Genomic DNA, 25,871 nt, shown 5'->3' on the forward strand with positions numbered 1-25,871 from the left:
TTACATAAAATATAAAATAGAAATAAATAAAATAAAGTAAAAATAAAATAAAATGAAATGAAATAAAAAGTAAAATAAAAATAATTTAAAATGTAAAATCTAAAATATAACAAAATATAAAAATTACAATACAATACAAAAAACAAAAATAAAATGAACTATAAAACAAAAAAGCAAAAAACAAAAACTAGAATAAAAATGAAAAATAAAATATAAATTCAAAATAAAATTCAAAATAAAAATAAAGTTAAAATTAAATATAAAATGTAATAAAATATGAAAAAATAAGTAAAATAAAAAGTAAAATAAAACAAAAATGAAATAAAAATGAAACAATTAAAATGAAATAAAGTTAAATATTTAATATTAAATAAAAACAAAAATAAAAAATGAAATAAAATAATTAAATTCAAAGTAAATTAAAATGAAATAGAAATGATATATGGAATTAAATGAATTTAAATATAAATTAAATATAATAAATATAAATTAAAGTGAAATAAAATAAAATAAAAATGAAATATAGTATTAATTTAGTAAAAATAATTTTACTTTAAAAATATAAATACAATTTTCCATAAAATGAAAGTAAAATAAAAAATAAGTCAAAATCAAAATAGAATAAAATTAGAAATATAATTAAATAAAAATATTTAATTTATTATTTCAAATAAAATGAAACAATATAAAAATAGAATAAAATTTAAGTAAAATAAAAATGAAATGAAATGTAAAATGAAATGGCAAAATAAAATAAAAAACGAAATAAAATGTAAAATATAAAATTAAAAAATTAAAATGAATCAAAATTGTCTTGTATCACTACCATCCAAATTTTGATATTCAGTGACATGTCTTTATGGGGTGAAGCAAAAAGGAGCCAATGAAATCTGGCCCTTGGTGGTGGCCACCTTGGGACTGTGTGTAATTCTTTCATAGGTGTCCTTTCAAGTCCTTTTTTTTATAGCTGTTTTCATGACTGAAGTCTCCATTCTGATTAATGATCAAGCCAAGGTATAAAAAATCTTGAAGTATTTTCATGTCTTTATTGTCTACATTAAATTTATCTCAATCATCAGTGGTCATTATTTTTGTTTTCTTAATGTTGAGCTGTAAACATGCCTTTGCACTTTCTTCCTTGATTTTCTTCAATAAGTGTTCTAAGTCTTTGCTATTTTCTGGTAATATTTTGATATCATCGGCATATGGTGTCATCTGCTTTGAAGGCAGGGCGTTTAGACAATGATGCACGAGGTGAAAACAGGTGTAAAGTAGAATGAAGCTGCACTCTGGGGCTAAAAACAGGAGCAAAAAGAAGCACTGACATTCCAACTTAACATGGAAAATGCACATCTTCGTGACAGTATGTAAACAGCCCAGTGCCAGTACAGGGCTGCAGCAAAGCAATAAAATGAAAGTGCGACAGCTACAATGGATGTAATTACAACAAACACAAACCAAGGTGGCATGGAGTGAAGGGAGACACAGGGGGCATGTATGGGGTGCCTTCATGATTGTATTTGCGAATTTGCATATCGATGTACTGATGCATGCACCAATACTCTCTACTGGCAGTGCTTTGCATCTGTGACTGTGTGGCCAATCAGACAGTCAATGGAATGGCATCTGGGCAGACATGGGAGGTACTTGGAGGTCGCAGGTGGTATGTGAGTTGTTTTTTTGCGACAGTGCACATGCATGGTGGAAAGGCGACACAAGGGAAACAAAACAGCAGTGTGGCCTTATGCCGCACTGTGTTGACTGCCTGTGGGTGTTGGACCCGCCCTGGGAGCGGGCCATGTGGACAGAGGGGTTTCAATCCACTTTTGGAAAATGCAGGATCGATCCACGTTTTCCTGCCTGGCTGCTCCAGCCCTCAGTTAGCAGTAATAAAAATACATCTGGAAAGAACGTAGCTATTCATGTGTGTAATATTCAAACTGGAGACAACACACCAAATAAAGTGCAGTTTGTAAGTGTAATCCCACTCTCTTGCTTTTTGGTCACCTTGCAGACATGGACTATGAGGAGCATTCAGCCTCTGGGTCCTTAGTGGCTGTGAGAGAAGAGTAGAAAAATTCCTACTTCTTAGCCGACTAGGAATGGAGCTGCGTTCACTGCATAACTACTCTCTTCTTATGTGTGCAGGGCTGCCCTCTGCTGCTGACTATATTTTCTGTCTATCATTTCAGCAGGGTGTGCAAACTGAGGTTACAATATGCATCTATGCAAAGATTCTTGAAGCACTGACTGTAGCTAAACTCCTGATTTTTGCTAAATGCTCATAGGACTTGCCAGGTTAACTCTCTTGGTTTCTAAACCACCCAGGCTTGGGACAATGCCATCCTTCCTGCAGGCCTCCTGAAAGGGGGCTGTGGAGGGCTTCTCAGATCTCCAGAGTAGGTTTTTGGTACATGGGAAGTGAATGCAGTAAGGAGAGAGCATCCACCTTCTGATTCCATTGGAGTATGTAGCTCTACCAGTCCAGTGCTTGATCCTGCCCATTATCTTCTGCACAGCTTCATAAAATTAATATCTGAGGGCGAAGCAGATGTTCTGGAAGGAGTGGCCTTTGGCCATTCTGGCCTCGATTGGGTCGGGACTATGGTGACTGCATGGTCCTGAAGCGGGCTGCTGCCATAGTCCTAAATGGGCTGCCAACAGGAGTAGATTTAATCCACTCTTTTTGGGGCCAGCTGTTGCAGCTTCTGGCTACTTTGGGGGCATGTGCCATGTAAATGCCACACCAATGAAGTGGCCAGAAGCTGCTTTATTTGGCCTGTCTTTTTCAGACCTACAAAGCCTAAACTTTGAATCTCATCATCTCCCATGCTATTTGTGGATTTGCATCCTAAATAGGGCTACCCTTGTGCCAAGTTCAGAAACTTCAACTTGTACAAAATATGGCAGCCAGGTTAATTACAGGTACTCGTCGTACCGATCACATAACACCGGTTTTGAAATCCCTTCACTGGCTGCCAATTAGTTTCCAGGCAAGGTACAAGGTGTTGGTGATTACCTTCAAAGCCCTACATGGCTTGGGTCCAGAATACTTAAGAGATCGCCTCCTTCCATACTGTCCGTCCCGCACTCTAAGGTCCTCGGGGAAGAATCTACTTCAGCCAATATAATCTAGGCTAACTTCAGTCACCCAGAGGGCCTTTTCCATTGCAGCTCCGAAGCTATGGAATGACCTGCTGAAGGAGATCCGTGACATTTCTACTCTTACAGCCTTTAAGAAGGCTCTTAAGACGGATCTCTTCCGGCAGGCCTTCCCTACCTAGTTCCACTCCCCATTTACTGTGACTTACGTCACTCTGTCCACCAATTCTTCTCTTAAATTTAATGAGAAGAATTACATTAAAATTAATTAAAATAAAATCCTTGCCTCAAGAAGAAGAGCCCTCCCTCCATGACATCACCATCAGACCTGGGAGGAAATTAAAAAGAGAGGCCCAACATCAGGCCTAACTGTGAATGTACTCACTTCGCTCTCTTTAATTTTATTGTATTTTATTTATTTATTGTATTTTATTTTATTATCTTTATTTTTACTGTTGTAACCCTCCTGGATTCCTTGTGATTGGGCGGGCTATAAATAAATTATTATTATTATTATTATTATTATTATTATTATTATTAGAAAATAAACATAAACATAATTTTTTTGGTACTTATTGGAGGTACAAAAATAGGAGCCAGGCTTATGACTATTACTTTGACTTTAGCCTTGACCAACTTGGTATGGATTTGGTTTCCATCTCATTTTTTTGGACTGTGACTAAACCAATACATATTTTAAATTGTGTAGCTGTTTAAATTATGTGTTATATATGGTCTTTTGGTAGGGCCTATATACATGGAATCACCAGATCCTGCCTGTTTGTGGAAGCTAAGCAGGGTCAGGCTTGGTTTGTAAGTGGATGGGAGATTGTCAAGGAATACTAGGTGCTGTGGGCTGAATTTCAGCAGAAGAAACTGGCAAAACCAACTCTGAGTATTCCTTGCCTAAGAAAACCCTATGAATTACCATAATAGGGTTGCCATAAATCAACAAACAACATGAAGGTGCACACACACACACACACACAGAGTCTTTTGGTAGCTGTAATGATCCTGAGAAAGACATGAAACTGAAGCTATAATAAAGGAGCTTGTAGCTTCACAAAGGACAGAGGCAACTTGGATCTCAAGAAGGACATCTCTTTTTTTTTGGTCTTGCTAATGGAACTTTTTATTTCATGGAATGCCCGCACGGCCAGAAAGAGAAGGGTCCTCTTGCATGAATGTCCCTTGAATGCCACTTGAACTGAAAACAGCCACATCTTGACAAAATAGTCAGGCTTGTGACTAACATTGTTATAATATTTTTCTCCTGTATGATTTTCAGCATTTTTGCCTGATGAAGAAGCCAGTGGAGCTTTGAAAGCTTGCAGCATGTATTTTGTGCCATTGGTCCAACAAAGGTATTGCTGTTCTGTGGATTTTGGATGTTATTGTGCTTTGCTACAGCTATCGCTGGATCTGTTTTCTAAGTCTAGTCTTAGTTACAAGGTGTGGGAGGTGCTTACATTGTGCACAGAACATTATAGCATAGCCTAAACTAAACTAAATAAATAATAAAACTTTTATTTATACCCCACTTTTTGTAATAAAACAATCAAAGCGGCTTACATAGTTAAAAACATCCAACACCCAATACTTAATATTACAATACCTGCCAAGTTACAATTAGAATTAGTTTTAAAATAAACTATTAATATCAAATAAACAATGGGCAGAATGGTAGGATGATACATGGTGCGTATGAAAGTGTTATTTTACACTTAAAATACACAACATTGTAGCTAGGACTCAATGAACTATTCACCCTGCTATAGCATTTCAACAAATGCACACTGGATGCACATTTGAGTGTGGGAATCATTTCACTGCACTGAGTTATCTTCATGCATGTGCACATTTGGATAGGCTTCCCAGCATGAAGGCACATTCACCAAGTTGCCTTATCAGTCGTACTGACTTCCTTTCCCATCTGTCTGAGCAACAGGAAACTGGAAAACAGTGGTTGCAAACAGGCACTGCATGCAGTCTGAACTGAGACCATTCTCCCGAGCACCTCAACCTGCTGCATATGTAGTAGATGTGGTCTCACAACACAACTGCCTCAAGAGAGAATCACAGTCCATCCAGTTTTATTGTACACTCTCAGACCAGTTCACAGAATCATAGCCTGAGAGTAAAAGCTACTCCTTTGACCTACCATCAGGGTACTAAAACAGGGTGGGAGAAAAGAGGCCAAATAACTGCTCGCTATATTGCAAATGATCACAAGCACAATGGAAATCTTGAAGGGTTTTCCACCCTGAAGCAAACTAATCAAGGATGTCCATTTTTAATGAAACCACAGTGGTAGGACTAAGAACAGGCAATGAGTGTTTATACTTGTTAATATTTTTATTTCATTCCGTTCATGGCCCTGACAATATAACTGGAAAACATTTTTTTAAAAAAGCCATCAAACCAGTCCAAAATGCAATGTAACAAATACAGTTATCACTATTATCAGTAAATATAGAAACAGTTTAAACTGCTGAATTGAAAAGTTATTTCTTTACATTTTCCCCCAAGGCAACAAGAGTGGGAACTGATGCGAATGCTTCAGTTATCCCTTCACATTTGTGGCTTTAACATTTGCAGGTTTGATTATTTGTGGTTTTGATTAATATGACCTGTCTAGGAATCTCTAGGTCCTCCAGCACAACTCTGCCAGAAGCTGACCATAGAGTTGTGCTAGAGAGGCTAGAAGTTCATAGAGAAAACACTTCTCTAGGCATTTGTAGGTCCTCCAGCATGATTCTATTATCAATTTTTGGCAGATGTTGATCATAGAGCTGCACTGGAAGATCTGGAGATTCGTAGAGGGGTGTTCTCTTAGGTAAAAAAAAAGTGTTTTTTTTTTTCATTTGTGTTTTTTCCACATTCATGGGGGTCCTTCACTCTAACTACAGTGAATGTGGAAGGACTATTGTACATTATTCCACAATCTGAGAGCATCATAGAAGGAAATCCTCCCATATATGCCTGTCAGGTGGCCCTGTACAAATGGTGGTTTTCTCCTGGTATTTTTTTTTCTGACATGGAAGGTCTGTGTTAAATACTAGCCCTGCTCACTTTTGCCCCATATCCACCCAAGCCATCAGAGAAAGGTAGAAGGCAACAAGTACACTTGCTATCCATCTGTTAAAGGGATGAAAACAGACAACAGAATCAAGATGCCTTGCAATAATAATTCCTTGTGGTCATAATTCCTTGTGGCATTTGAGGAAATTTCTTTGTGCAGCATCTACAATCCAGAGAGAACTCCTGCTGGTCTTGGAAAATAAGAAATGGCAAAATAGTCTCCAAAGGAGGCTGGCAAAAATGAGAGAGGGATGAAGAAATATTTGGCATCCCAGCCTACAGCATAGCGGGTGCGGGGATAGCAGGAAATCAGTGCATGCTCCATGGCATTCGTAACTGGGTAGTAGTTGTTCGTGTGTGTTTTGTTATTCGTGAACATCTTCATAACTACATAAGGAAGGAAGGAAGGAAGGAAGGAAGGAAGGAAGGAAAAAAGGAAAAGTCAGCTGGTGACGTCAACTCCTGGTAGAATTTGCTTTTTGTTCAAAAGAGCTGAATATACCACCAAGCTGGTGAGTGGTCAGATGCATTGCTCCCTACTGTTGCCCCTTTCTTTTCCATCCAGGTCATGGGAGGTAGAATTGAGGGTATTTGGGGGGGGGGGGGGAAGGGAGGGATGAATTTTATTGGCTAAAGGCAAAGCTACACTTGCCTGCTTTCTGTATTTCTTGGTGGCCATTTCCCTGGTGGCACAGTGGCTAAATGCTGCAGCCGCAAAGTTCTATGTTCACAGTGTTGTAAGTTCGATCCTAGAGGGCTCCAGGGTCGACTCAGCCTTCCATCTTTTCATAGGTCGGTAAAATGAGTACTGTACTCAGCTTGTTGGGGAGAGTTGGCTTACATCTTATAAACCACTCAGAGTCTGCTTAGTTCGGTATGAAGCGGTATAGAAATGTAAATGCTATTCCTATCACTATAGATTGTTTGTGGTGAGGATTGCCATTTGTCTGCCATTCTACAACATCCTGAATGTCACTTTGTTCTAGGCCAGGGGAGGGTAGCTGCCAGGGGTGGGGAGCCCATTGCAAACTCCCACAGGCCATTGGAGCGCCACACCCCATGGCCTACACCCATCTACCCTCTGGATTGTTTTATGTATTTTCTATAAAAATGGTAAAAATGCATTCAACATACTCAGCAAATGTGTCTCTCTATGTGTGGGACAGCAGTCATTTTAGTAAACAAATAAAGAAGTGGGAAAAGCATACTTGCTAGGGCTTCTTACCATTCAGACACATCAATGTATTTCTATGGGGATGCTCGAAAAAGCAGCGGTGGTAGCTCTCAGTTTACAGCAACTGTTTCTTGTCCTAATCACCATAATGATCATGATCATGATCAAAGTCATGGTGATGATGATCATCCTAGATCTCTGGATGGATCCAGGCAGCTGGGAGCTGAAGGACTGAGTTAAGATGTGTTGTGCTTTCTCAGGAGCAGAATCACATGCATCAGAGCAGAGCTGGGAAAGTAAAGGTGCATCTACATTGTAGAAATATTGCAGTTTAAGTGCTGTAGCTCAAACCTACGGAATTCTGGGATATGTACTTTAAAAAGACACTGGCCTTCTTTACCAAAGAGTGCTGATGCCTCACAAAACTGCAAATGCTTTTCACACAGGAGGCAAGTGTCATTAAAATGTGATTAAATCGTGCTAATAGCATGGTCGGGGGGGGGGATTATCACACTCCTGTGCTCTTCTCCTGTTTGTGTCCCGTACATAAACTGTAATGGACTGGAGTTTCTGTTATTACCCAATGACACATCCATTACAGTTTATGCACAGGACACGAATGAGAGAAGCAGGCATGGGTGTGATCATTCCCCCGCCCCCCCCGCACCGATCACGCTATTAGCATGATTTACTCATGTTTTAATAATGCTTTCCTCCTCCATGTGAAAGAGCCCTTTGTAGTATAGAACCATGGCAGTTACAAGTGGTATCAAACTGCATTGTTTTTACAGTGTAGATGCATCCTCAGTCCATTTAGACTATGACTTTTTATGATTCCCCAGCAGACGTATTCCACTGTGGACTAGAAACAGAATCTGGAAAACTGTAGCATCCAGTAGCTTTACATACTATAACACTGACTTCTCAAAAGAGTTTTGCTTGTTAGCCAAGAACAGTCTTTCCAGTTTCACCATCCCAGGCTCAATGTATTTGCCCCCTTGCTTAAAAAAATATAATAATACTCACAGGCCTTGAAGTACTTTTCTCCATAGATTGCTTTCACCTCATCAGGCAGCCTGCTCCATAGCATTTTGAGGGAGTCAGGTACAGGAGCACCAATTCCTGTTTTAAAACCACCTGGCTCAATGATGCTGACTTTAACGCCGAATGGATATAGTTCACGCCTAGAATAAAAATCAGCAGTTGAAGAAGGAACAGTCTTTCCTGAGGTAGAATCTCTCCCTCCACCTCAGCACAGACACCCTATCAGAGCACTTTTAAATCAAGGGAACTGAAATATAATCCTAAATCTTGTTGTTGTTGTTGTGCTTTCATGTCATTTTTGACTTATGGCGACCCTAAGGTGAACCTATCATGGAGTTTTCTTGGCAAATTTCTTCAGGGTAGGTTTGCCATAGTCATCTTCTGAGGCTGAGAGAGACTGATTTGCCCAAGATCATCCAATGGGTTTTCATGGCCAAGTCAAGATCCAAACCCTGTTCTCCAGAGTCGTAGTCCAACACTCAAACCATTACACCAAGCTTCTAAACTAGGGAGAACTAAACTGGGCCAACCAAAGGAAGACATCCGCTGGCCTAACCTTTTCCCACACATGATGTTTAATGAGTTCTCTGCACTACTGCAAAGTCTGCAACTGGAATCTACTATTGAAAACAAATTATATGGGCTAGAGTGCAGACACATAATATGATGACCTTCTTAGACAAAAAGCAGTCTGAAAAGGATGGACACAGCCATGGGCTGAGATAGAAGGAAAATGGCAGACCTCTCTCACTCCTTATCAGCAGCAGGATTGGCAATGGTAGAAACAGAAAGAAGGGAGTGCTAAGAGGCATCAGAGCAAGAACAACTTCACTCTCTGTGGAGCTGGGTCACATGTTGAACCATGAGATGGATGGTTTAGAATAGTGAGTCCCAACATCCTCCATATATTTTGGACTTCAGTTTCCAGAATTCTTGACTGTTGACCGAACTGGCTAATGCTTCTTGGAGTTGAAGTCCAAAAACCTGGAGAGCCACAATAGACCAATGGTTAAGAACTACTGGTCTACAGTGAGAATAGGGACATCAGAGAGCTCTAAGGCTTTTACGCACACTTTTCTGGACTTGCAGCAGATCGCACCAGCTCTTCTAGCAAACCCCAAAGTGATCAGGGTATCACTTACAGTTTTTTAAAACTTGTTTTGTTTTGTGAAGGGCTTTCATGGCCAGCATCCATAATTTTTTGTGGGTTTTTCGGCCTATGTAGCCATGTTCTAGAAAAAATTGTTTCTGATGTTTCACCAGCATCTGTGGCTGGCATCTTCAGAGGATGCTGGCATGGAAGTGAGTGGTGTGTGTGTGTGTGTGTATGATGCTGGGTTGGGAGGAGTGATTTCCATGTAAGTCTGTGTACTCTTCTAGAACATGGCCACATAGCCCAAAAAACCCACAAAAACTATTGTTTTGTTTTATTTTTGCTAAAACAAGTGATGTACATATCTCATACTTTATTTTAGAAGAAAAGTCCACTCCCCCCTCCTTGAAAGTTATGGAAGAATTATCTCCCTTTACTCTTTGGATTTTGTTTTGGGGAAGAAGATATGGGTCTTTGGGTGCTGCATGCATAGGCTGGATGATTCCTATGTCTAGAATGAAGTGTTCTCTGATTCTAAACCAGTTCTGCTCACGAAAGTTGATCAAAATAGGAAATAAATGCCTTTAAAAAAAGAAAAATTGAAAAACCATAAAATTGTTCAGTTAGGGGTCTTCCTGAACAACAACAATCTTGCTGACTCTCACATAGTTTGGCTTTGGTGTCTAACTTTGTTCCTCAGCTCTGAGCCCTGAAATAAACTGTGTGATTTACCTGAGACTGTCAGAGAATGCCTCCATGGCAAATTTTGAAGGACTGTAGCCTCCGCCACCAAAAACAAGTCTTCCAGCCATGCTGCTCACATTGACCAGCCTTCCTTGGCCTTTCCTCAGAAGAGGCAGCAAGTGCAGTGTCACGTCGACTGCTCCAAGCAGATTGACCTCCAGGACCTTTGCAAAGTCAGCCTTGTTCAACCATTCATTGGGGGCCAGTGGGCATGCAATCCCTGCATTATTCACCAAGCCCCAGAGTCCTGTGGAGAAAAACAAGTCTTTAGGGATATCTACTCCTCAACCATCCATTTTCTTATAGTGAAGGAGGCTCTGTTTCATTTAAGAATCTAATTAGGCCTTTTTAAACTTGGCGCATGTAACTTTGCATTGTTTTCTAAACAAACAGGAGACACATCTCTGGATGCTTAAAACAAACAAACAAACAAACAAACAAACAGTCTTTTATTGGCTAAAAGGTCCAGTGAATTCCAGCCCACAGTAGCTCTTAAGGCCCTTTTCAGGTGTATATATAGAAAAATCACGCAAAGATACAAGTTCAAAACATGATACCTACTTGCATGAACATGGATACATTTGTACATCACTCACAGCCTATACCTATCCCCTTGAGATCAAAGCTACAGAAACCTCTGAGCTAGGAACTCCAAAACCATTTACTGGCAGAGTGAAAGTATGTGAATAGGTAGGGAGAAAATAGCGATCATGTTCAAGGGCACATAGATATATCTGGTCTAAAAGGAAATAAACTGTCTGAAAACTCTCTCTGAAAGATTTTAAATTACTGGGAGATTTCATCGGAAAGTGAAAAAAAATGGAAGTTTGGGGAAGTTTTATGAAAATAAATAATGTTAAATTCTGAAAATTTTTATAAGAGTGGAAGATCACCCACTTCTTCATTTGAGATTAATCGGGCCAAAGGTTTTAATTTCAAGAACCATTCCTCTTTTTTCAGCAGAACCCTTTCATCAATAGCATTCACTTTCGCCATTGCCCCAAATCACATGTCCATTGATTATGTTAGATGTGTAATTCCTACATTGTTCATTAAGCCACAGAGTCTGTGGAGAAAGATGCAGTGATTGTTTAGAAACACCTTCTTCTTAACCATCTCTCTGACTTCCCATGCTGATGGAGACCCGGCTTAATTTATGACTCTGCCTTATACCGGAACTACAAAGGATCTGTTCTGTTGTCTGTAAAACAGGAGCTTTCCAATTAGAAGACTTTTTTCGAACACTACTTCAATATGAATTTGGGAACTCCTGTGTGTAAAACATGTACTCATCCAGGACAGTATCACACTACTCTGTTATAGCACTATTATTCCAAGGTAATTGCTGTGGCTGCCTCCTGTGGAATTCTGGATTTTGTAGTTTAGTGAGACCTCTGGCTGAGAATTTTAAGTGTCCCTCCCTAAACTGCTGATCCCAGGATTCCACAGGAGGCAGCCATAGCAGTGGAATATTATTCCAAGTGGAATAATAACACTATGATAATGTAGTGAAAGAGGAAAAAGAACAAAGAGCTCTGTGGGACATTAAAACCAAACAAGTGTTATATGCCCAAGTTTTTGTGGCCCACAGCTCACTTCATCAGATGCATCAAATGAAGTCTATGAAAGCTTCTACCTAACAAAATGTCTTAGACTTTAAACTCCAAAACTGTTTGCTGGCAAAAGACTTAACATAGCTACCTCACTGGGCTTACAGTCATGGGTGTGCTTGTGGGGAAGGATTTTCAGGGGCAGGAGAAATTCATGGGCCTGGACCTGGAGGGATGACCACAGGGTTAATAGTAGTTGGAAAAGGTAAACTGATTGCTGACAGATAGCTGAATATGAAACAACTTGGGATGCTAAGATTTTGTGTTGGAATCAGATGCAAGATAGAAGGTCTTTTGCCTTGTAGTAGGCCAGTTTATTCTCTGTTTAGTCTCTGCTTACATATGCACATTCATTTGTGCTCACCTTGTGAGTGATGCCCTGACTGTATTGCCTAGGTTTTGATGACACTTTGTTAATCATGGCTTTGTGGATGTAGAATGGCTCTTGGATTTTACTACCTGAGGCAGGTGGAGATGGGTGTGGTGTTTTATGTTTTTATTTTAGAGTTAAAGTTAGATTGCTATACATATAACATGATAAAGCATACATATTTGATATGTGGAAAAACATAAGAAATATTTAGGGATACCTTCTTCTCAACTATCAGTCTTCCCATAGTGAAGGAGGCCCTGTTTCATTTAAGAATCTAATTAGGGCTGCTTAAATGTGGTCCATATAGTCACTGGATGCTTAAAACAAACAAAGTGTCTATAGTTTTTTGGGGGTTTCAGGCTTCAGAGAAGATGCTGGAGAAACGTCAGGAAGAAACTCTTCCAGAAAACAGCCTCATAGCCTGAAAAACCCACAAAAAATTATGGACGCCGGCCATGCAAGCCTTCAAAGAGTCTTTTACCAAGTGTAGCACCTCACCCACCTCCACCAAAATAGTAACATGATTTTATTGAATAAATAAAAGTACTGAAAGAAATGATTCTGTAAATAAAACAAAAACACTACATATCATCATGTTCTCTCATTTAAAGGAAAATAGTTTTGGAAGCACTGTCCTTGAAATCATTGTCCCTGGTCTCCAGAGTCATAGTCCAACACACAAACCACTATACCATGCTAGCTCATAGAACATGGACAACAATATTATTGTTTAGGGAACTGATGCTGTGATGATTTTCAGTGATGTGTCATAAAGTGCTCGCTGAGATGGTCTTACTCTAACCACAAGTTGCTTTAGGGTGTTTTTTTAAAATTAATTCACCAATCCATATACCTTTTTTGCCATGTAATATGTTGAAAACCAGTTGGCACCCTGAGGTTGTTGGGCTTTAACTATGTATAAATAAATGAAACAGGGAAGGGGAGAGAGATGTTTCTATTACTACCACCCCCCACCCCCAGACAGATGCATAAATATGATCTTTACAACTTTGGGGTGAAAAATATCCCAGTGTTTAAAAATGCTAAACTGGAGGGAGTTGTGAGGCTTTGGGGAGGCTGAGAAAAAACTGAGGGGGTGCAAAATAGTATTGGAGGAGAAACATGCAGCCCACCCTTGTATGATTCCTACTCCTTCTTTAAAGAAAGATTTCCCCAACCAGCTGCATTCTAGATATGCTGGATTTCCAGCCAACAATATAATTGTGGGATTTGTGAATACCTAGGAAGTGACAGGTTTGGAAGGCATTTTTAAGTGCGCTTTGTACAAGGCAACAACAACATATGGCATGCATGGGCAAGGGTGTCAACCAGAGCATTACATGTCATTCTCTCTGTCGCTCTTATAATTTCAAACATTTAAGTTTTTAGGAATTCAGCATGTTAAAACTTTCTCCATCCAACACCATCACCAATGGTTATCAAAACATGCCAAGCCATTTTCACTGATTTTCCAGAATCTGGTTGAGAGAACAATATTTGGACTGTACCTTCATCCCCTACTTGTTGTTTCACCCACTCAGTGGCTGCTGCCACACTTTCTGTGCTGGTGACATCCAAAATGGTGGTTTTCACCCGTTCTGATGTGGTATTCTCCAGCTGCTCTGCCCCCTTCTGAGTGAGACAAGCTGCTAATACCTGCAGGCCCCGAGCATCCAGCTGCCTGGCAAGCTGGTTTCCAAAGCCAGAGTCACAGCCCGTGATGAAGACATATTTCTTTGCCATGTTCTCTATGATCTGTCTCTCCCGATACCATCGGCTCAGGACGTAAACCACTAGCAGAGCAGCCAAGTAGATCCACATGGCTAAAACCTATAAGAAAGAAAAAATAATAGTGGAATTTAGAATTGGATTATTATGTATTCATCAGGGCCATGTTGATTATGAGATTCTCAAAATTTAAACTAATGATTGTAAACAAGTTTCAAAGAGTATAAAGTGAGCCTGAGAAAGGGTTTGCTGGTCCTGTGGACAAATCCTGTTTCTCCCAGTGTAGGATCACCACCCTACTAACCCACCAGGAGGAATATAATTGGTAAAGGATGTATTAAATAAAGAAAATGGTCAGGTGACCACCCCTGCTGTAAATGATGTCTGAACTAATCTAGAAAAAGTGCTTTGTGTACTCAAAGAATTTTTTGAAATACTAAGGATAATCATAAGATATAATACCATATCAGCCTAACTAAGCAATCCCTCTGATATTCTCCAGAGTCCCATTCATCTGAGAAAGTAACTGCCTTCTGTTTTAAAAAATGGACCCAAGGACAAATAATATCTGAACATGTGAGGAATACTTTCCACCTTTGACATAAATCTTGGTTGAACACTGTTTTTGACATAGCCTGGACATGTACTATGCTCCTTATCAGCAGAATGAAGCTAAACGAGTAGATCAAGTTAAGCAAGCAGAATAATGTGTGCTTACAAACTGATACTAGGCCACTGAGTGCAAAAAGTAATGACAACCAGAGAGGCTTCCTTTGTATTTATAGATGTGGATAAATGGATTGATATTCAGAGGAAAGGTCTGTGTGCATGTTTCTGGGGCCATCTTTTAATCTGAAGAGAATGCACCAAATCACAACTGCATCTAGTCTCCCTAAATGTAGATGGATAAACAAGGAGGGCTGGGGCACTGATAGGACTGATCTAATTGTAACCAAAAATGGAGTAAGCCTTTGAAAGAGAGGAGCAAATTCATGATGAGCAAAGTGGAGATGAAACTGCATTAATTTTAAACATGAATGGGTAAAAATGTGCATAAGTGAAGGAAAAAACCTTACAAATCCAATTTGTCAATGGGGAAATGACTTTATTAGCTAAAATGTTAAATACATGCATGTACAGTGGGCCCTTGGTATCCGCTGGAGTTTGGTCCCAGACTCCCAGGATAGTCTGTGGATGCCAAAATCCATGGATGCTCAAGTCCTATTGTATACAATTGCCTATTGAAATGGTGTCCCTGGTATAAAATATCAAAATTGAGGTTTGCTTTCTGGAATTTATATATTTTTAAAATATTTTCTAGCCATGGATTGTTAAATATGTGGATAAAGAATCCATTGGTATGAAGGGCTGACTGTATTAGTAAAAACCTCTCAAACAAAAATTTGTATGCGTTTCCATGTGAAACCCCACACCAATATCTTGGAAGAAGATAAAAAGCAAGGATGGGAACAAAATGCAGAAACTGAAAGATTCTCATATCTTTAACTTCAGCAGTTGTTAGTTATTGTGACTTGGGTCCCAAACACACTGCAGAAATAATCCAGTTTGGGACTGCTTTAACTGCCCCAGCTCAGTGCTAGGGAATCCTGAAAACTGTAGTTTATTGTGATACCAGACCTCTCTGAAAGAGAAGGCTAAATGTCTCACATAACTACAGTTCCCAGAATTCACTACCATTGAGCCAGGCCAGTTAAAGCAGTCTCAGAAGGGATTATTTCTGCAGTGTGTTTTGGACCTAACATGTGGAGTGTCAAACAGACTTATTTGGAGTTAAATCCCACTGACATTCTGAGGGTTCTTTGGGCTTTGTGTATATCCCCACTCTTTCCAGAAATATTTATATGTCAAAATAAACCTATACACAAAGATATGCAGAACTTATACTTATTGTATTAATATAAGTGTATAAGTATCATCTTATGATACCTGGTTGCTGGCAACAGGTGGAAATTCCTTGCCCCTTAACACAGTGGAAAAGGAGATACATTTAAAGGGTAACAATGAGAAGTTAAAGAATTCCATTTTTCCCTTACCTCTCCTGTAAAGTCTTCAGCTCCTGGTGGTGGATTTGTTTTAGTCAGCTCTACCAGCTTTAGATGGGTTCTGACACTGAAGCCTGGCTTGGTCATTGAACCCTTGATTTGTAGGGGCTGAGTGGAGTTTATCATTTCCTTATGGTCTCAGGTTTCTTCTCTGTTGCTTTTTTTGAGGCTCTGTAGATGGTGCAAGCTGAACAGGAAACCTGCCAGTCCAGAATAATAATAATAACTTTATTACGGCCAATTGGCCAGCACGGCCAGTCCAGAATTTATCTGGGTAATAGAAAAAAGAAAAGAAAAAAGAAAAGAAAAAATGTTTTAGATTTGGTACTGAACATCAGAGGAAGCATTTATGGATGCCTTCTCCATTCTGCTTCTAATGCTGCCAAAGAGAAAGGCAGAAAGGCTGGCAGCACTTGGCCATCAAGTATCTTTAGAACCATATATTAATATGCATTTTTATCATTTCCTAAAGCAGGTGCTGGAAACACTGATTTATTTTTTTAAAATTAGTAGCATATTCTAATTCTAGTCAGAGTAGGTGTTGTGTTCTAATTACACAACCTAGGAAGGTCAAACACAAATGCAGGATTACAAATGGAAAAATCTTAAACCAGAGGATGGCTTCTCTTTCAGAGAACCCTTAGCCCACCATAATTTCAAAATGAGGGAATGGCAGCTTCTGGCTTCCCAATATTCACAGGCTCTAGCAGAGTCTGTCCTGCAAATTATCAACTATTTTGGATGTTTGTTTGTTCTTATTTTAATTTTAATATACAGTTTGTTGTTATACAAATGCCATTGCACTATTCATATAATTTAATCCACAGTAATTGTATATGTACCTTCAAGTTGCCTATTGATTTATGTTATTCTATGAATTTCATAGGATTTTCTTAGGCAAGGAAGACTCAAGAGAGATTTACCAGTTCCTTCCTCTGAAACACAGTCTACAGCACTCGGGATTTATTGGCAGTCTCCCATCCCAGTGCTAACCAGGGCTGGCTCATTAACAATAACACACTCATTGCTGAACAGTGAGATCAGAATAATACTCCATTTATTCATTTTTAATTTTCATACTTTCCATAAACACTAAAGTGATGTGGTTGGCACCTACTCCTTAGCCTGGGTGACCCTGATCCATATGGCTTTTACCCTACTAAAATCCTGTTTCACTTGACAAGTTACAACCAGGGAAATGTGTCTTATAGTTCATTCACAGGAAAGATCATGGGACTAACTGCATGCACCAAAAGGCACATGTTCCTCCCAACTTGGTGTCATTCTGTATGGACAATGGAGACCAATAGTCCCAGGCTGGGATTTGCCACTCTGGATGCCAATCTGGTGGTTCCAAACTGACCCCAGCCCAAAGGACCCTTAACATGGTCTAAAAAGACCAGCTGTTTGCAATGGAGATTCCAGGAGACAACATGGCAGACTGCATGTCCCCGTACACCCCTTAACTGCTACAGCTGTTGCATCCACTCTAAAGGCCCCCACCATGGCCTGTGATGTTGGAAGGGGCTGCCTGGGCACATGGGTATAGCCAGGCACTCCATTTCAACCTTTACAGGCCATGGTAGGGGCCTTCAGAGCAGAAGTGACGGCAGCGGCAGGTAAGGGGTGCACAGCTCCACAGCTTTTCTGCCTGGGAATCGAACCGGGTCAGATTACCATGGTCTCGTGCGCCTGTGTGCTCAAATGAAAAAAAGTATGACAATCAATAGTGCCGGCAGTTGCATCTCACAGATTCCAGGGTGCATGTGCCAGGCTGCTTCCATACACTGCCTGGGCTTTACCACATTCCTGCACTCATGCCATTCTGCTTATATTCTGTGCTTATATTCTGGTGTGATGATACACATTTTCCACATTAAAGCAGAGTGTCAGGGCTTCTTTTTGCTCTGGTTTTTAGCCACAGAGCATGACTTTGTGTTGGTTTCCTCCTTGTTTGGCCCTGTGCATCATACAAACTGGTAGGCATCAAGATGGTTTGAAGCTGCTTTATTTCCCCCAAAAACTTCATATCCTATATTTAGCCTATCTAACATGATGGAGTGCAGTACAACAGCCTAGATAACTATGGCTAAACATCCATGGATAATATCTAGGGATGGAAAATTTTCTGCAGAAAAAAATTCTCCTCATATCTCTAGAAAGCATAATGCCATTTGCTGTTTCATATGATGGGCTGGTGGATCCCTACAGAAGGTGCAGATAGGATTAAAATGTACCCTGGAAAATGGACTAGTTTCTCCCAGAGCATTAAAAAGCTACCATGCGAGATGTCATATAGGACACATCTTTCCACAACAACCACTAAGAGTCTGTCTGCATGGGTCAAAAGGCCCATCTCTCCACTGGTCTCGCATTGTCCTATTTGGACAATGCAGACCAAAATCTTTGGCCTGCATTGGGCTTGATCCTGAGCTGGCTCCTGGCAGACTGAACATGGATCCTGGGCTGGATCCTGACAAATTGAACATACACTGGATTCAGCCTGATCCCAGGGAATTCAGCCCTCAATGTGGGTCAAGTTGACCCCTGGCTTGCAGTGGAGTTTCCTGGAAACTCTGCAGCAAACCCTGGCTGTTTAAATGGCTGCTACACAGTCATTGCCTTTTTGCACCATTGCTCCTACTAGGAAACCCCTGTTGCTGCGTCTGATGTGGAAACAGGGCACCTGCCCATGTGGTTGCAATCAGTGCTCCATTTCTGTGTGAAACACGGCAACGAGGAGCTTCTCAGCAGTGGTGTCGTGGATTATGGTGCGAGGTGGTTTGGGGCTACTGAGCAGGGCAAGGTCAGGGCTTCAGAACTGGAAGGGGTGGGCCTTCAGAAATGGAAGGGGCATGGCTTCCACAAGGAGGTGGGGGCAGGGGCAGCCAGGCCAAGAAGCTGAGAATGTGTCCTCCTACCCCTCCTTGCCGCAGCTTGGTTTTCCTCAGGAGAACCAGACCATGGCAAGGAGCTGGTCTGTGCGTGTGCAACCTCCTGCTCCTCCTTGCTGCAGCTCAGTTTTCCTCAAAGAACTAGATCATGGCAAGGAGGGGTGGGAGTTGCATGTGCACTTGACCTGACTCCTTGCTGCAGCCCGGTTCTCCCCTGAGAAAAACTGGGCTGTGGTGAAGAGATGGGTTGAGCATGTGCCGCGCCCCAACCCTAATTACTGCGGCAAGAAGGGGCTGGGGGCATGCCTGCACTTGACTCGGCTACTTGCTGCAGATGGACTTTCCCAAGGAAAACTGGTAAGGGCCCAACTGAGTGTCATCCCCTCTGTGATGCCACCCAGTGCGGTCCACACCCATGCACCCTGTCAGTGTTTCTCAATAGGATCAAAGGTGCAGAAAGGTACTGGGCAGATGTCCGTAGCAGGTCCCTGGGCCAGCCTAAGGACAGGTTTTTGGATACCTACCCTTTCCCGTGCCAGCCGGGGGACTTACCCAGGTGAGCACCTGGGCCAGAAAAGCATGGGCTCAGCCTGTGCTTTCCTGGCCCATCTGCTCTGGGCCTAAGTCTGTTGGAATTGATTCCTGGACACTTGTGATCTATGCCGATGTGATAGCCACTCACATATTTGCCTCTCTAGAAACCTGATTCTTTTCCCCTCGAGGGATAACTACTGGGGCTCTTTCCACTGTTCCACACAAGGACCTTTGAACCTATTTCCTGTAGTAATCTGCTTCCCCTATGATCTTACCTCAGGCCTTCCCTTTTACCCTCATCTCTCTATAAGGAAAATGTATCAGTTCAGTTGGCTCTAAGGCAATCTATAATCTAATGGTACAGGTTGGTGCAGACAGAGGAATGTTCTAGAATGACATGGGCTTTATTATCCAAGCCTTTAAAGCCCAAACTACTATCAAAGGGTACAAACAAAGCTTGTTCAAGATGAACCTAGAAATGCATTCTTCCAGAGAGCTATAATGCCACAGGAAGAAGATGGCAGTTTTTATGACACCTTATAATTAACAAATTTTATTTAGCATAAGCACACTTAAAAAAAAAAAAGATTAACCTGTTAAAGTATCTTCTTATACTAACATAATTTTATTATATGGATCAAATAATTTTAAGAGTTAGTACATTTTTTAATGAGTACGAATGTATAATTTTAAGAATGAGTAAATAAAATAAATACATCATTTCCAAGGCTCTCTTACCTGAAGGAAAATAAAATTAGAAGCACTAATTCTGTTACCACTTCAGGAAGAGTATGCCATTAAAATAAAATAAAAAAATCCAAAGAAATGATATTCAGGGATGCCCCATAGTATTTTCTCAGAGTGGGCCATTTTATTATACATAATAGTAGGCTCTCCACATTTGCCAGAGTCACTAAATGAGATGGAAATGAGGACCTGAGCAGATGGGCCAGGAAGCACAGGTTTGTGCCTATTATTATTATTATTATTATTATTATTATTATTATTTATAAAGCACTGTACATAAAAACAATTAAATCGATAAAAATGAAACCTGGCCATGCTTTCCCAGCACTTGTGCTCTCACTCGGGTTGGCTCAGGGACACAGGGGTGTTCATACACCAGTCTGCTCTCCGACCCTGGGCTCGAGATTAGCAAACTGCTCATTATTTTGCCAGCTGTGGGTCTTACTAAAAAGCTCCCCAAGCATCTGAAATGGAAACGGGCGCCTGGCTGCACCCACATGGTCAGGCACCCCATTTCCGCATCAGACATGGAGCAACCACTGGCAATATAAGGAGCACAGGGGGGCATCTGAACAATATAGTTTTGCTGGAGTTTCTTAGAAACTTTGTGCAAAACCATGAGTTAATTACCCTGAGGTGAAGGCTCAGGACATCTGATAGTGTGTATCAATGTACATCAGTCCCAATGCACACTGGTCACTTTGTTGACTCCCTTATGTACAGTGGGCCCTTGGTAGCCACTGGGGTTTGGTTCCGGGAACCTCCTTGGATACCAGAATCCATGGATGCTCAGGTCCCATTAAATACAATGGCATAGTAAAATGCTGTGTCTTACATAAAATGGCAAAATGAAGGCTTGCCGATTGGAATGTATATATTTTTGGAATTTTTTCAAGCAATGGGTGCTTGAATCCATGGATTAAAAAAATCCATAGATATAGAGGGCTGACTGTAGTAACATAAAAGCAGTCCCTTAGTAGGTACTGGGTAACAAAACTACCCAGTTCTATTTCCCACAGATGTAAATCCACTTACAGACATAAGTCCCCTACAGGATTCTGGCCTCTACTTCTGAGTTGTGTTTAAGCTAGGCCAATCATAGCAGAAGGACATCACTATCCCACATTGAACCTTGTTTTGTATTTCTTTCTTCCATTCAGTTCATGGAGCCTGGGTTAAAGAGGTTCTGGATGGTGGTGGAACTGACAACAAAGCAGAACTGGCATTCTGTCCATGCTGATGATCCATATTGGTCTCTGCTGTAGGTAAGGCGCAAGACAATCTTCCCCATTTCTTCCTCAAGAAAGGACAGGTTAGAAGACCATAGAAAGTGTAGTTGTTAGAATTAATAGGTGCAGTTGTAACTATTCAGTTTTTGATCGTAATGAATGTGAAGTTACATAAATAAATAGAAGGACTTTATGTAACTGATTGGCTTGGCTGATTGGAAGCAGAATGAAAATAATAAAAAATGGGGACATAATTTGGCATAGGAGGGCATTTGGGTTTAAGGAGCACTTTGTGTTTCTAATGATTTGGGTCCAGATCCAGCAAGCAAGTAAGCACTCAAATCTATTATTAAAGTTTGAAATTACCTGCAAAACACTGCATAAGGAAATGGGAGTCTGTAGACAGATATAAAATTGCAGGGAAAGAAAAAAGAAAACCTGCCACACAAATAGTACCAATTTTCTCCCTACTCCTGGAACATCCATTAAATTCTAGCAGCTACAGAAAGATTGTAGATTAACCATCTTGGGTTTTACTCCAAATCTTTGAACTTGCCTGTTGCTTGTCTAAAGTTACTTGACACAGCATACAAGAACTGTTTTTGGAACAGTCATATGTTGACTACTGTTGACAGCTGCCTCATGGGCTAAGCCATGTAGCTATATCTACTTAAGAAATAACTTTCCAGATATGTCTTAGTTTTGCCTAGGGATGCTCAAAAATGCTGTATTTGTACTGTAGAAATAATCCTGTTTGACACCACTTTAACTGCCATGGCTCAATACTATAGAATTCTGGGAACTTTGGTTTTGGGAGACATTTAGCTTTCTCTGTCAGAGATCTCTGGTGCCACAACAAACTACCTAGAATTCCATAACACTGAACCAGTTAAAGTGGTGTCAAACTGGGTTATTTCTGCAGTGCAAATGCAGCCTAAGTTTCTTCTTGAAGGTAGCAATGAGTAATTTCAGAAATTTTCTTCCTGCTATAAAAAAGTCTTTAAAAAAACCACACCATTTTTGAAGACTATTTGAAACTTAGTACATATTCTGTATAAAATTAACAGATGGTATTTTGTTCAGAAAACAGAATTTTCTGCACATGAATATTTCAGTGCAGAAATATTCCTATGCAGACATAGCTTGAGTCTGTGCTATCCCAGCTGCAGTAATCCCCCCAGTGAGTCTCTCTCTTACAGAGAAAGCTAAATATTTCCCAACGCTACAAATCCAATGATTCCATAGCACTGAGCCATGGCAGCTAAAGCAGTTTCAAACAGCCTTATTTTTGCAGTGCAGACAAAGCTGATGTTAAAGAGACAGGGATTCAAACCCAGGCTTTGATAAGTGGAGTGACCAAAATTATGGGGCTGAATGGACAAAACTGCCAGTTTTTTTCTCATTAAAATCTCAAGTTCTTTCCATTACTTTTATAGAGAAATTTGCAGATGTTGAATTTTTTTTATTAAGAAAGATGAAGGGACAAAAATTCTCTGTACAAAACAGGTAAATCCTATACAAATCCCTGTACAAAGTAGGTAAAGCAAGCACATGGAAAACAGAAAACTCCTCAGGACAATGAAGCTATAAATTCAAGGAGGCTAGTCAGCAAAAGGGAGAAGAAAATAGAAACAGCACCTGGTATATAAATGGCAAGGAGTCTTTTCCACAGGGGCTTGCATACGCAAAGGGCAGAGTTATTATCCTGTGACCCTGCCCCCTCTCTTTTCTTCAGCTCTACTTCTTTGGTGCCATCCAGTCCCATCTTTGGCCACATCCTTTCTTTAAACATGCAGATGCAATATTGAATTCAAATGAGGACAGTGCAACTCAAAGTGATGGTCCATGGACTGCTGTCCATCTGCAAGCCATCAGCTGATGGCCCACTGAGAGGTTCCAGGGAAGAAGGAGGGGGGGGACAGTTGTAGCTGATGGGCAGAAATTTGGTATCAGTTCCTGGCACATTTTGGGGAAAATTTTGACTCCCCACATCACATAGCCTGAAAAGCACTGGTCTAGAGTACTTGAAAGAGACAAAATTCTTATTTGTACAGTGAGTCCTTGTTATACGTGGGGGATCCGTTCCGGACCCCCCCGCATATAACAAAATCCGTGTATGCTCAAGTCCCATTTGTCCCTCCCCTCCCTCACTTCCCTCCTCCCTTCCCTCCCTGCCTCCCTCCCTTCCTTCCCTTCCCCTTACTTACCTTTCTCTCTCGTCGCAGCGGCTTGGCCTCCGCCGCCGCCGCTGCGGGGGAAGTTGGGTGGCGGCAGCGGCGGTGGAGGCCAAGCCTCGGCTTCCTCGCCGCCGCCATGAAAGGGAGCGATGGCAGTGCTGGAGGCCTCTTGGCCCCCAACAGCACCGCCACCGGGCCTTTCCCGCGCGGTGGCGAGGAAGCAGGGCTGCCGCGCCGGAGGCCTTCAAGGCCTCCCGCGCTGGCATCCGGCCTCCTCCAGGCCTCTGCCGCTGTGGAAGGGCAGGATACCGGTGCTGGAGGCCAAGAGGGCCCCAGCACCGACACATGCCCCTTCCGTGGCGGCAGCGGTGGTGAGGAGGCTGGGTGGTGGTGCTGGAGGTCTTGAAGGCCTCTGGTGCTGCTGCCCTCTGCGCCTCCGCTTCTCCACCTCCGCGCCTTTTTTTGGAAGAGGAGGCACGGAGGGCAGCAGTGCGGGAGGCCTTCAAGGCCTCCAGCACCAGCACCCAGCTTCCGCCGCCGCGGAAGGGCCGGGTAGAGGTGTTGGAGGCCAAGAGGCCCCAGCACCGATACCTGGCCCTTCTGTGGCCACGGAGGCCTGGAGGAGGCCGGGTGCTGGCGCTGGAGGCCTTCAAGGCCTCCCGCGCCGGCATCTGGCCTCCTCAAGGCCTCCGCCGCTGCCGAAGGGCTGGATACCGGTGCTGGAGGCCAAGAGGCCCCAGCACCGACACCCGCCCCTTCCATGGCCACGGAGGCCTGGAGGAGGCCGGATGCCGGCATGGGAGGCCTTGAAGACCTCCGGTGTGGCAGCCCTGCTTCCTCGCCGCCGCGCGGGAAAGGCCCGGTGGTGGTGCTGTTGGGGGCCAAGAGGCCTCCAGCACCACCATCGCGCCCTTTCACGGCGGCGGCGAGGAAGCCGAGGCTTGGCCTCCGCCGCCGCCACCCGACTTCCCCCGCAGTGGCGGCGGCGGAGGCCAAGCTGCTGCGACGAGAGAGAAAGGTACGTAAGGGGAAGGGAAGGGAGGGAGGCAGGGAGGGAGGCAGGGAGGGAAGGGAGGAGGGAAGCGAGGGAGGGGAGGGAGGAGAAGGAAATTGTCCCCATTGGCGGCGTGCGTGTACGCACGCTGCCATTGGGATCAATTTCCTGATTTGCCATCAGCGGATGCTCAAATCCGCGAATGGCAAATCCGCATATATGGAGGGCAGACTGTATTAACATAAGATCCATATAGCCATATTTTTCAGGTGGCTAACAAAAATGTGGCAATGTGAAATGTAAGGGCAACATTTGGGTAAAGGTTCATGGTGATAGTAGTTCTTGCTGCTGTCATAGCTTTATTAATATTCATAAAGACTGTCTGGAGAACTTCTTCAGCTGCAGGAAGAATTTCTAGAGCTGAGCTTTTTAAATGTGTGCCCATTAGAGGGCAGCAGCAGCTCAGGCATGTGTAGTATTTGAACAAGAATACATCAGAACTACAGGAATGGTACTTTGGTGACCACATTGTATGAGAAGGCATGAATTATTGGAAAATACAATGATGCTAGAAAAGGTAGAGAGAGGGCAGTAGAAAAAGAGGAAGACCAATATGCCAGATGGTAGAATTGAAAGATATAGCCGTGTTAGTCTGTAGAATCAGTACGTGGAGCAATCTTGTAGCGCCTTTGAGACTAACTGAAAGAAAGGAATTGGCAGCCTGAGCTTTCGTAGACTTCAGCCTACTTCCCAAATGCATCTGAGGAAGTAGGCTGAAGTCTACGAAAGTTCATGCTGCTAATTTCTTTCTTTCAGTTAGTCTCAAAGGCACTACCAGATCTCTCCACATACATGTGCCAGATGGTTAGACTCAATCAAAGAGGCCACAGGACTGAGCCTGTAGGACCTGAGCAGAGCAGTGCAGGGCAGAGGGGTCTGGATATATTTCATCCACAGGGTTGCCATGAGCTGCGGTTGACTTGAGGCCAGTTAGCAACAAACAGGAGTGGACTTGCACCTCTGCTTCCCAATAGAATCATAGAGTTGGAAGAGGCCATGCAGGAATGCACAATCAAAGTGCCCCTAACAGATGATCATCTAGCCTTTGTTTAAAATGTATTGTTAATCTGATATTGGAAACCGCTTTGATCGTCCACGAAAAAGCGGTATACAAATAAAGCTTATTATTATTATTATTAAACAAAAAACCCTTCAAAGAAGGAGACCCCATCATACTCCGAGACAGTGCATTCCACTGTTGAACAGCTCTTACCATCAGGAAGT

At 41.9% G+C, this 25,871-nt stretch overlaps 1 protein-coding gene across 1 annotated transcript; it reads right to left on the reverse strand.

The window, feature by feature from the left end:
• Window positions 1–6,346: 6,346 nt before the first annotated feature.
• Window positions 6,347–17,778, reverse strand: LOC149322595 (retinol dehydrogenase 7-like). Its single transcript, XM_089529167.1, has 5 exons — window positions 17,763–17,778; window positions 13,730–14,044; window positions 10,227–10,485; window positions 8,384–8,541; window positions 6,347–6,570 (listed from the first exon to the last, which is right to left on the reverse strand). The coding sequence occupies exons 1-5, from the start codon at window positions 17,776–17,778 to the stop codon at window positions 6,347–6,349; spliced, it is 972 nt and encodes a 323-aa protein (XP_089385293.1).
• Window positions 17,779–25,871: the final 8,093 nt, after the last annotated feature.

This window comes from Sceloporus occidentalis, unplaced genomic scaffold (assembly GCF_023333645.1).
Source record: "Sceloporus occidentalis isolate IW3139 unplaced genomic scaffold, rSceOcc1.0.p SCAF_1, whole genome shotgun sequence".
Lineage (NCBI taxonomy): Eukaryota > Metazoa > Chordata > Lepidosauria > Squamata > Phrynosomatidae > Sceloporus > Sceloporus occidentalis.

Excerpts from the sequence above, each read along its gene's own strand:
- LOC149322595 (XM_089529167.1), bottom strand. Across the intron at positions 10,486-13,729 it reads ACAACAAGTAGGGGATGAAG|GACTCTGGGGCTTGGTGAAT; the intron begins GTACAGTCCAAA and ends TTTTCTCCACAG. Across the intron at positions 8,542-10,226 it reads GCATTCTCTGACAGTCTCAG|GCGTGAACTATATCCATTCG; the intron begins GTAAATCACACA and ends TTTTTATTCTAG.